Source organism: Acartia tonsa, chromosome 11, assembly GCF_053477335.1.
Source record: "Acartia tonsa isolate MP-2025a chromosome 11, ASM5347733v1, whole genome shotgun sequence".
NCBI classification, from domain to species: Eukaryota; Metazoa; Arthropoda; class Copepoda; order Calanoida; family Acartiidae; genus Acartia; species Acartia tonsa.
In genome coordinates this window covers 7,621,725-7,634,631 of record NC_137270.1, presented here as the reverse complement: position 1 = coordinate 7,634,631, position 12,907 = coordinate 7,621,725, and the positions used below count along the sequence as shown (strand labels likewise).

Genomic DNA, 12,907 nt, shown 5'->3' with positions numbered 1-12,907 from the left:
AGGGCAAAATTTGGTACTGAATTTTCATTTCCTATAACTACCCCCCCCCCCCCCCCCCCCCCTCCTTTATTTGGTAGATATTTTTCAGGTACGAATTCTATTTGCCAGATTAAAGACTATTTTAAGGGGAAAGGCTTAGATCTTATGAAAAATATCCTATGAAAAAAGATACACCCAGCCCTTCTCCCCCTCCCTTTTCTAAAAAAGAATTTACTAAGAAATACAATAACTCTTATCTTATTGAGAAAGGTCTAGTCTTTCATATTTCTTTTTTGATATACAGGAAAAGTTTCGAAAAACACGTGGAAAAACACAAAGATTCCAAGCAAACCTGTTCAAAAAATGAACCTTCCAACAGGTGGACATGTCAACATTGCAACATTGCAATGACAAGCAGAGCCAGGTTAAGACTCCACCAAAACAAGTGTCAAAAATCTGCTTCTACAGAAATCAGATTTGAATGTGATATATGTAAACAGTCATTTAGAAAACGGATATCTCTGAAGAAACACAAAGAAGAGAGTCATGTAAATAAGTTTAGCAGCAAAGTAATCATGTCAGCCAGCTCAAAATCTAAGTCAGTCGCAAAGAATGATACCAGTGATATTATGGAGATTGAATTGAGTGATGATGATTGTGTTGATGTTGACAACTCTTCAGATATTGAACCATTAGACGAGGAAAAGTTAACTTTGAATTTTGCCCTTTTTTCTGCTGCACTTTAAAATGTCGTACAGCGATATTGTACCTAATGTTTAATGTTTTATTGACAAATATTTTCATTTTTTAACTAAAATTGTCACTTTTCAAAGCCAATAGCAATTTTTCAATGTTAACAATGCAGGATGATGATATCTCCGTGGTGAACACAATAATGATAACTCCACAGCAGAAGATAATTCTTCCAAAGAATGTAATTCTAAGCAAGGAAGTAGAGAATCGAACCAAGTCTATGTTTACCAAAAGTAGCGTAGCTGCATTCAGAGATAGAAGAGATGTCAAGGAGGTTTTTAATTGTGATTTATGCTCCAAACAGTTTTTACTTAAGTGAGTATGACTTTAAATGAAGCTGTAGCAAACCCTGCTATAACCAAAAATTGAATTAATTCGAAAAAAACATTTTGTACCTTGCGCTGCTTTTTGGGAGATTACCGTAGAGTTTACTGAAATAACCTAATAGTTTTTTCGAATTAATTCAGCTGTGGGTTATACCTATTTCTATGACGAAGCTAATGTAAAAATTTCATTATGTGTTGGTCAGTTGTTTAACGTTCTTTTTTAGTAGGAAAAATTTTTGATTATCCTTTTGGCTCTTTCATATAAATTGATCAATAACTTATTATTTGTAGAAATAGTCTAGACCAGCACCTGAAAGAGCATCTGAAGTGTACCAATTGCAGCAGACTATTTCCAACAGCCAGAGACCTGACTATACATCATATCAAGTGCCATACACAAGAAGGATTGTTATCCATTGCATTAATTGTGACATAGCTACTTTGTGGCATCCTTTGTAATTCCTTTGCTTGAGTATGGACTGAAATTATATGAATGGTTATGTTTCAGTATACCTATTTAATACTGAATTTATTATACCTGACCTTTCATTGTTAAATGTTAGGATAAAAAATATATATTATTATCTTTCCTTTCATTCAGATTTTTGTAGACTGTTTTGGTAAGTAAAAGAAGCCTTTTAGAGTTGATTACAATTTTCCTCTTCCATCCTTCACTTTTTGAGTGATGTATTCTCTAAAACTAACTATTATATTAAATAAAAAAGCTAGGTATTTGATCACTTTTCAACATGATGTGTCAATGGATAACATTATCTGCCTAGCAGATTGCAACCGATGTGAAATTTGTAATGTTTGTTTCACTTCTCATAGCAAACTTTTTATTTCCCATCAGAAAAAGGAATTCTTTCATATTCAAGTGATATAATACACTTTTAAAACATTCAACGCCCATGAAAATGGAATAGAATTTTTAAAAACTTTTATTGGCGGTTTCCTCCAAGTGCATATTCGAGTACATAACTCCCCACACTGTTTTGAAATAAATTGAAAATAAGGCTGATTTGGGATTTCTAGTATTTTTCAGGTGCTTGCTGATATCTTAGGTTTAACTATGTTATTTTTAATACAAAGCAGGCTTGTGTTGTTTCTGTGTTCGCCAGGCACTGAAGGAAAGTATAATTTCCACAATGTCCATATAATTGAAATTGAGCAGTTGTTTAATTAATTTTTTAGTCAGATTTTCACCCCCTAGTAATCAAAATTATTATGACAGAAAATGATTCTAGAACAAAGATCATTCACTTGCTGAGTCTTGCCAGAGTAATTTGTTGATATGTTCAACTTGTAGGTTCAAGTTTATAACTCATGAAGCACTTAGAGAGCATAAAAAGGTAAATAAAACAGCAATACTCTTATCTTATACTTTAACTATGATTTAGGGTCTTCGGGTATTGGTAAGCCCCCGGAAAGGAAGGTGGGGGGGGGGGGGGGGGCATTGTATTGTAAATTACCAGGTTCCAAAAGTTTTATACTGAAACTGGTTTAAAGCATTTTTGAAATGGGATGTTAAAGATATACTATGACACCTGAAGAATCATAAAAAGAAGAATTACAAACCACATAGGACCCTTTTTGGGGGAATTAAAAAAAATTTATTTAAAGTTGCCTATTTTGTAGATCCACTCTCCTGCTACCACATACGCATGTGAGATCTGTCTAGAGAAGTTTTTCACCCCAGCAAGTCTTGATGTTCATAAAGTTTGGGAACATAGTGTCCCACCCAGAGATGACGCACTTCAAAAATTAGTAGGTAGGTACCTAAAAAAAACAACAACAAAATTACAATAGGGGGGAGGCGGTTGTGACATTTTTTGAAATCAAAACGAAAAGTCAAAGGAACTCAACTGAAAAAAGAGTTACAGCACTGAAATTTGGTATGACAGTTGCTTTAGAGAGGTATAATGTGGAACTGTGAAGAAACGGCGGCGGAAATAACGCTGTCGCCGAATTTTTTTGGGCGGGAAACGGCGTTAGCTGTGGTTTCACCAACTTTTCTTCACAGTTCCACATTGTACCTCAGGGGTGTATATTCTGCACAAGATTTATTTTTTTTCCCCTGCTACAAATTTTTAATTTCCCCCCCCCCCCCCCTAGTTTTTTCTTACCAAGAAGGGGGGAAAATGGAAAAATATTTAAAGAACTCTATATTTTATTTATTTTATCCCGCCTACCACACATTTTTTTTTTGGTTTTTTTACCAAGGAGGGGGGGGGGAGGGGAATGGAAAAAATGTTTTTAGTTTTCTTAATTTTTACATTTTTTTTCCTCCAACCACTTATTTTTTACCCCCCCCCCCCCCTGAGCAGGGGATCCCATGTAGAATATACACCCCTGTTGTACCTCTTTAAAGCGACTGTCCTTCCAAATTTCAGTGCTTTAAGTGGAATTCCTGTAGTTTTGGTTTCAAAAAGTTTCACAACCGCCCCCTCCCTTTTCACCTGTAGAAAACTATTTATTTCTCTAAAAAATTAGAATCAAAAAGATTTTATTCTGAATTTTAAAGCATGCTATTATTGTTATCCACACAGACATTGAATAGGATTTCTTTAAATGAAATCTATGTCTAAGTAAAATATATATTACAGTGTCCCGTCCTAGAAAAATTTTGTTAAAATTTTGGCCCCCAGCCAAAATATGGTTGATTTTTACAAAAAAATGACCTATGCAAAATATTTTTTCTATAATGCAAAAATTACGACGGGACACTGTAATATCTATCTATTGACTTTTAATGATATATGAGATCACTGCCGTTGGATCAGTAAGGGAATTGACAATGGAACCCAAAGCTTTAAAAAACATTCGTCGGCTCAAAACTTGGGTATTTTAATGTAGTGTGTTTCAAACAATTCAACTAACATTTTTCATCAGAGAATGGGTAATTTGGTGCATCATCATTGGGAATATACAATAATTAATCGTCCATTGTCTTATCCCTGCATTAGATTGAGTTTCATGTTTTTTTTTGAATTATTTGTAAAAAAATATTTTTTATTTATTTTTAGACTGTGAGTATTACAACAAACTTCCTGCATCCTATGTGGACAGCAAGGGGGTTTCCAGATATTTGTGCAAAATATGTGAAAGCAGTTCCACCAAAACAATTAAACAGTTTAAAGGGACCTTACTATTATTTTTTCATCAAACTCAACTATCATATTTCTTTATGTAAATTACCCTAAAAAGATTAAAAGAAGGGGAGCTTTTTTTATTGAGTACCTTGTAGACTCTAGAGTATCAATGGAAAATATGGTTGCGAGGGTGAGGGGTTAGTTTTTGGTCAGGTTAGATTAGGTTTTATTGGGTAGTGGTACTGGGTAGCCCCAAAGGGTTATCAGTACTTAACAGAGATTTTGTGTTGAAGCACCAAATTAGAATGAAAGATTGTAAGTAGCACATTAGCTTTGAAACATGATATGCCCAATTCTGTATTTAATGAAATAGTAATTTTTAGTTTTGTTTTATTTACTCTACGTTTAATTGTACATTCTAACATACCCACATAAACACACACAATGCTACGCAAATTAACCTTCCATTGCACTATTTCATAGAATTTAGTATTACACTTTACTGTTACATCAGTTTAGCTTTACTTACACATAAGGACTTAATCCGCTTTAAGTTAAAAGAATTGAAAGATAGTAGCGTCCCTACATCAGAGCACAAGCTTGGGTTTCAACATGGATTTATGCGAAGAGCCATCTACTCGCCAATAAACAACTCGATACACAAGAAGCTGCATTCAACATGGAAATATCATCACTGCAGGGATATAGTGATACGTTAGTGGGGGTCAAAATACCCATATCTATGTTGTAATAACAAGGACAATTTTGCGTCTACTAGGAGAGATTCAATTTGAATTAGTTGGAATGGTGGAAGTTCTGAGCTGGATCTTTAAATGTGTAGCCGTTGACGTGGCCGTAGCCAGAGGTACAGCCACTAACCTAATAGCGATCTTTAAATCAAATTGGCTTCGCGTGGCTACGGCTATCATGCGATCTTTAAATCACAACCACTTTTTGAATTTTCAGTAAAAATATGAAAAATAATAATAATAATACGTATAAAAACTTCAAACATTTTAAAATCCATGTTTTATTGGCAGCACTGGCAGTGGCGATGGCTACAGTTACGACTACGGCTACGGCAACGGCTATACATTTAAAGATCCAGCTCTGGCTAAACCTGTTCACCTCAACTCTTGAGAAATGTACTACAGACAGACAGACTAACAGTCCACCATATTATTTGATATAAAACACTTTTCTAATTTTTATATTTATATGAGCTTTAACCAACAACGAAATTAATTCGGAAAAATCACGAAACCTATACGTGAATTTCTGCTGTCGTTGGAGAGGCAACACATAGTAAAATTGACGACTATTTATCTGCCCCCCCCCCCCCCCTCCCAAATATTATTTTTGATTTATTTCGCTAGTTGGCTATACCTTATTCCTGTATTCCTATACTCTGCTCTGTAGTATCTGTAAGCATTCCTTCATAAACGCGGCCATGTTAAAGTCTCATATTTCTACCTACCACGATCCTAGCTTTTCACTGGAGAAAATAGATGCTAATTATAATCAAGGTAGGTACAGTAATCTATAAATCATTTTAATGATAGCGTATTTTAACAGAACAAAGGCTGTGATTCAGCAAATTAATTCCAGTATTTTTGAAAACTTTGGTATTTTAGTGGCGTAATGTTGGCGTAAAACTTATATTTGTAACTTAAGGGAAGTGGGTAAGCAGGTGGGAGAAAAGGGGGAGGTGGGGACATATTTTTTTTAACCCCTTTCACCTTTTTAATTTGCTTGAGCTATAAATGTATTAAAATATCATTATTTTTCAGTGATTAAGAAATATTAATCAGAATTAAAGCTCATAATAAAGATTAATACATGAATAATATTTTATTGATCTTGGTGTATTTACAGAGGAAGGGTGTGTTATAGAGATGGACAATGGAGACAGGGATGATACTGAAGTTATTTTTGATGATGATCAAGATTTCCCAGATGTTGTCATGGAAGTTGAAGAAGATCTTTAGCACGGAAATTTGGATTAAAGATTTGAAAATTTAATAAATGAGGATCATGAAAATCTAAATTGTAACTTTTAAAATTTATATTGAAAAAATCTGTACCTCTTAAATCTCAAAAATCCATGAAATTTTTTCCTAAAATTTAAGAATTTTAGTAGGTATTTAGATAACTATAACCAGTGCAGTGTTGGTAAAATATATATGTACGATTTACGCTAATAAATATTATTGTTAACTAAAAACACAAAAGAAGCATTTGGCAACTATTTTGAAAATTTCTGGTATTCTTTATATAATTGTAACATTGAAAATATAAAGAGAATTTAATTGTGATTGTTCTATAGACAAAATAAAGTTTATTTGGTTTATCAATGTATTATGGTCTTTGATCATTACTACTATTCAAACATTTTTAATATTCTAATTTGTAAATTAATATTTTAGTTAATGCATTTTTATAGGGTCAAGCGGGGCATTAACCGGTAAGGGGCATTACCGGTAATTTTTTACCCACCTTCAGAAAATGACATTTTTCTCCATGTTCTAATCGACTGACAGAAAAAAACACAGAAGCAAATTTGTTCCTTATTAAATTGCCTACAAAAAAGTATAAAATGAAATTTTTGTGAGATGAATTTTAAGGGTACTTTTTGGGTCTCAAAGTCGGACGAAAATTTTTTTTCTTCAAAATTTTTTTCACCTAGGTGTATAAAGATCGACCTACACAAAAATTGGTAAGACCTAGAACTGATCCGTAAAAACCTTTTGAACTAAGAATTGCCCGCTCTTTCCAAATCCGTTGAGAGCTTAAATGTAGAGTTAATATTTTTTTCAAAAATGACCAAAGTTCGCGCGGGGTATTTTTCGGTAACGTCGAAAAAAAAATTCAAATTCGATTTTTAAGATCAATTTTCAGATTTTCTTTGGTAAAATCTAAAATTCCATATGGGCTTTTTAAGAATTAGGCCAAAAAGTGAATAGAACAGGTTTTTTTATATAAAAAAAAATAAATTTAATTTTTTAAGAAAATTTTTGTGAAAAAAAAATCGAAATTTCTCGTCTTTTAAATAAAATGATTTTTGACATAGAAGGAATAGTCCGATCTTTATGAAAATTTTTGTGGATAATCCCTATAACCTATACTAATTATGATTATTTATGTTTGACTGGCCGTTTGGCCGTTTTTCATCGATTTTTTTTAGGTTGAAAAGACGTTACCCACAATGCCCCACCGTGGGGCATTTATCGGTAATTTCTTTCAGTCCAATTATGACAAACTTCTAAAAGTCCTAGGATAACGTCCTATAAGGACCTGATAGTCCTTTCCGTAAGCTTTCTAATGGTCTTGGTCCCATTTAAAAATATTAATATTTACCCCATTTTTTTTTCAAAAAACCAAAAAAATTACCGGTAATGCCCCGCCTCACCCTAGATATTGGATAAAATTACAGACAACCAACTCTTTAATTGCACGAACTTCGTCTGGAAGTTTTAATTATTCATGGTAATAAGCTGATTCTGTATGCGGGTTAGGGCATTCCCAATACTCTTAGTATTAGTGTCACGCACTAGACCTAACATCATGAGGTTACATTTTAATGTATCTAGTATGACGAAGATATCTAGATTCGAAGCCGGCAGCATACAGGCAAGCTAATTCCGCAGGTTTATTTATTCGGTAGTTACACAGATATAGTGAAAAACTACGATTATAAAGATGCTACGCATCGGATAATTATCTAAAGTTGATATGCTCTTAAATATCTGGTCTGAAATTAGGTTAAACTCGCGCTAATTTCCCTCTCACCCTCAGTAGTATGTTTGTTTATTAGGGTGTTCATGCAATGTTGGAAATTGAGGATAATGAAATTAAGCCATGGAAAAATTGAAGATAAATCGTCCTTCAGATAATCTAAAAACATAGCTACGGCGTCATCTATAATACATAGTAGCTCGTTGTCTGTCTGTCCCTTAATATCTCGGTAACCACTGAACCGATTAGATTTAAAGTCTTCAGGGAATATACCTACTGTTCCTGTGGTGGTTTTAAGCTATTTTATAGGGGGATGGGATACCCACAACCCCACCAAAAACAAAAAATTCCTCATTTTTTTTATATTTTTTAAATTAGTTTCAAATTTTGGTTGCACCTCTATTTTTTTTTTTATTTATTTAAAAAAAATTTGAATTACCTCTTTGGGCAAAGCCCTTAGAGGCTAGAGGCGAAGCCGCTAGTACAATATTAATTAAAAAGATTTACCTTTTATGAACTGTAGAGACTGAGTGGCATTTTTTTTTTAGAATTATTAGTTACAATGTAGAAATACTTTGTTTAGCAGTTAAATAAGAATTTGTTTAATTTCTTCCCCTGTGAAAATTCTTAATACCTGTACACTTTCGGCATTAATATCATGTACACTTTTTCTGCTCGAAAATTCTATGTTTGACTGCCATTTTTGCACTTTAAAGAGGAAACATCCATGCGAAGAAAAGAATTAGCTACTTTTTTTATAACAGTATTTGTTGAAAATATTATTCTTTCGGCTCTTAAATTTCAAAACAATATTTAACAATCTTTTTTAAAACGTTGGTGGCAAATTTGTTTTCCTTTGATTATTTATCCCCAATCGACAATTACACAGGAATCCAAAGACAATATACAAAAAAATTTATATGCATACCCAATGATAATAAATAATATTACCCTGGCCTTTATGTAGATTAAAACTATTGGTTGAAACGTTTGGACAATTCTAGCTTTTTACTAATCAAACAAAATTCAGTAAAAGTACTCACAGTTTATAATCCCTTTAAACTTTGGGTACCAGTGTAATGATTAGATCAATGTCCCCTCTAGGGCCGGTTTGGCCGGATACCGGATATCCGGCTGATTCCAAAACCCGGATATCCGGTTACCGGCCGGATATCTGGCCAACGTTCGATATCCGGCAAATTATCAGGTATCCGACTGGATAACCGGATATCCGGCGTCAAAAATCAGCCGGATATCATGTAACCGGATAGTTTAAATATCCGACCAGATATTGAAAATGACCGGATATCCGGCTCAACCCTAGTCCCCTCCCTCTATAATTACAATACAAAGAGTAGATGGAAATGTATTCATCATTAGTGCTTTAATTAGGTCATTTGACTCTCATGTTAATGATTTAATCTGAATTGTTAAAAATCAAGTCAGAGAGTCGGGCTGAGCACACGCATTTAGCAAGCTCTCCCCCGCCCTACCCCATGTGTTAAGCTCAGTTCTACCTTCCCCCTCTCTCTCAACTAGTTCCCCTCTCCCCACTGCCCGTGGTCACTCCGCAGTTGGAGGAAAGGGAAGACACTGTAGCCAGAGGGCACCTCGTATTTAGGCCTGGCAATGTGTATGTGTTAACGTATCGGTCAATTGTTAACACAAAAAAAGTGAAAATAAAACATTAATGAATTAAAAGTTTTTTTTTAACTTATGTGTAACCTAATCGCTTTAACTTAATGAACAATTTTTGGTGAAAACACTCTCAAATTTTTTTTTGATAATTTTATGATAATTTATCGGTCTGGCAACATTTTTACCGGCGCAAAGTACTCCCGACAAATAAGCTCTCCCATTGGCTAACATTTTTTCGCGTCCCACCATTGGTCAGCTGACCCACACTCACTCAGCACCCTCGGTTCCGCCATCTTCACTTCATCATGGCCTGTAGTACGTGTGACAACCCAGAATATTGGTCAAAGTTTAAAACAAATTTGGACGCTGCTTTGGATGTTAAGTTTAAAGAATACGATGCGAATATAGCTAAGGTAAGGGATGAGCTTATTCATAGTACTTTTGCCAGTCATAAAACCGAAATAAACGATATTAAATTGAGAGTCTCAGATTTAAATGTTAAAATTCAATCTATCGAAGGTATAGAAAATTTCGTAGATGCTAAATCTGTTGCAAGTGAACAAAAAGCGATTAGGACCACGATTACACAACAAAAAGACTATTTAAACTCTATTGAATCGTCGAGAGAAAATTTCGTCAAATTTCAACTTCTACAAAACTCGATAAGAGAGCAAAGGTGCCGCGATTGGAGTTGTAGAATAGTGAATTTTCAGCAGCCGTGGAGCCGTGAAAATATTACAGAGTTTATCATATTTAGAAACATTATAAGGCCCACCCTTGAAGCCGCTCTTAAACGTGGAGAATTAGAATATATTCCCTCACATTTTTGTGATATCGTCGAGCGTGCCCATATGCTCCCATATACAAAGGGCCAGATCCCCGTTTTTATTTTTCGTTTTATGTCTAGATCCTACCTCGACGCGTGGATGAACAATAAGAAGGCTGTGCTTGACCGTTACAACGCCGAGATCAAGAGGTTCAATCCCAGGAACAACGCGTCACCGGTCCCGTTCTTCCCCAATAGGTTAGTCCAGGCGAAGCAAGATATGTCCGACCTCAACAGGAAGACCATGACCTTTGTGTATGCCACAAACCAGATTTCGAGGGCCAAAGTCGCTGGCCAACATGTCCAATTTCAGCTCAAGAACGGCAGCCGCTGGATACGCTGCCTTAACCCGTTTGGCAAAGACCTGAAGGAAATGGCCCAACCCATACCTGGAAGCGAGGATTTTTTTCTGTCAGAGGCACCGCCTATCCTTTGTTTCAACAAGCTAGCGCCTGAGGAAAGGAAAACATTCTTCTCTAATCAGGCTGACTTAACAGAGGATGACTTCCCAAGACAGTTTAGTACGATCACAGCCCACCCTTCCAGCACGATTCAACATAATTTAACGTCTGCCCCTGCCCCAGCTCTTGGGGACCTAGCTGTGTTCCCTCCCATAGACTCTGCCGCAACCGTCGCAACCGCCGCACATACAGCCGTTGCACCAGCCGCACAGCCCACACAGTCAGTACCTGCCGCCGTCGCATCCGCAGCCGCCGCTACAGCTGATTTCACTGCCGCACCTGCCGCCGCGCTCACCGCCGCACCTGCCGCCGTGACCGCCGCCGCATCTGCCGCCACGTCTGCCGCACTTGCCGCCGTGTCTGTCGCCGTACCTGCGGCATCTATTGCCGTACCTACCGCCACACACACCGCCGCACTTGCCGCCACGTCTGCCGCATCTGCCGCATCTACACCTGTCGTTGACTCAGCACCTTCCGTACCTGTTGCCCCTGTCGTTGACTCAGCACCTTCTGTACCTGTTGCCCCTGTCGTTGACTCAGCACCTTCTGATCCTGTGGCCACGAGGGCCAAAGCTAGAGACACCGCCAACAAAGCTAAGCAAAGCAAAGCTACAAAGGCGGTAATCACATCATGAGGTTAAGTATCTTATACGTCGGAAAAAAAGGTACTTAACAAAATTATTATCATCATTTTTAAATTCATTTACAAAGTGATTTATTTCGAAAAACTTAATGTTTATATCCACGTAAACTCTATATTATTATAATATTAATATTAAATATTACCCAACTTGTTAGAACGCCAACATAGCATATTAATTTCAATCTATTTTTCTTATTTTTCTGCTGATTAGCATATAAAATACTTGGAACTTGTATGAAAATGAGTAGGGGGAACTAAACTAGCTTGAAATGTGTTGCCACCCCCAACACACACATAAACTAAACGCTATCGGAATAACCATAGTAAATATGGTAATTTTTTTCGCTTTAACGATAATATATTGTATATTACCTATTTTTATTTGTCCACTAATATCTACTGTGTTTCAGATGTCCATACTTGATGTTAAGACGATTCCTCCTGCGGTGCTCCTGGACCAGCTCTGCTATGACAAACCTCCCTAATGATCAGATTAACCAGGATTACGGTAACTTAAACGATAACATTGGTCTAAATCTTATGAATCCGATTTACGGCGACTACTTTAACGATTTTGAGAACGAATTCGGAATAAATTGCGTTTTTTCAAGTGAACAAGGTATCGTACAGAAACTGAAAACATTCAATGAAAACCTTCTCAATATTTTTAGTATTAATTGTCAGTCATTACATTCTAAATACAATGATATTGTCTCCACTGTAGACTTCTTTAGACAACATGATATCCACTTAAATGTTCTGTGTTTTCAAGAATTATGGCTGAATAAGGATGTAAATATGGATTGCTATGGAATTAATAATTACGATTGGCATGTTAAACTCCGCACAAAAAGTAGGGGGGGAGGGGTGGGTATTCTAGTAAGCAAATATTATAAAGTAGATAAACTATTTGATAAATTTTCATTTAAAGAAAATATTCTTGAATCTATTTGCTTAAAAATTTCCCACAATGGACTAAAGTTTTGCTTACTAAACTGTTATCGGCCACCCAATCAGAGTAGTGCTGAAATAGAAGAATTTTTTGAACTTTTTTTGGACCTGATTGATAGAATAGCAGCTTTAAGCATACCATACTTCATTGTAGGAGATTTCAATTTTGATCTTTTCAAAATAAATAATATAAATAGCAACTCCATGAGAATTATTGAGTCTTTTTCCTTTAACGGTATCATAAATACCGTTACCAGAGCTACTAGAGTAACTAGAACCACTGCAACCCTTCTTGATTTATTCGGGGTAGGTAACTTTATTCAAAACCTAATGTCTTCCTTTGTCTTAACTTCAAAAATCTCCGATCACTTGCCAATTATTAATTCATTCCGAATAGACAGAGTAAATAAACCCAAACCTCCAGATTTCTTTGAAAAAAGAGAATTGAATGATGAAAACTTTGATGCCTTAAACTATGCACTCTACCACACTAACTGGAATCA

At 35.6% G+C, this 12,907-nt stretch overlaps 2 protein-coding genes across 2 annotated transcripts; both read left to right on the top strand.

The window, feature by feature from the left end:
- Positions 1-838: 838 nt before the first annotated feature.
- On the top strand, positions 839-6,498 carry LOC145332505 (uncharacterized). The gene is made up of 9 exons (XM_080177510.1): positions 839-1,047; positions 1,350-1,462; positions 1,844-1,917; positions 2,306-2,410; positions 2,697-2,829; positions 4,085-4,198; positions 4,742-4,850; positions 5,570-5,676; positions 6,026-6,498. Exons 1-9 carry the CDS (start codon positions 839-841, stop codon positions 6,136-6,138), a joined length of 1,077 nt encoding a protein of 358 aa, XP_080033636.1. The 3' UTR covers positions 6,139-6,498.
- A 3,049-nt stretch (positions 6,499-9,547) lies between these two features.
- LOC145332695 (uncharacterized) lies at positions 9,548-11,465 on the top strand. The gene is made up of 2 exons (XM_080177713.1): positions 9,548-9,936; positions 10,431-11,465. The coding sequence occupies exon 2, from the start codon at positions 10,450-10,452 to the stop codon at positions 11,443-11,445; it is 996 nt and encodes a 331-aa protein (XP_080033839.1). The 5' UTR covers positions 9,548-9,936; positions 10,431-10,449; the 3' UTR covers positions 11,446-11,465.
- Positions 11,466-12,907: the final 1,442 nt, after the last annotated feature.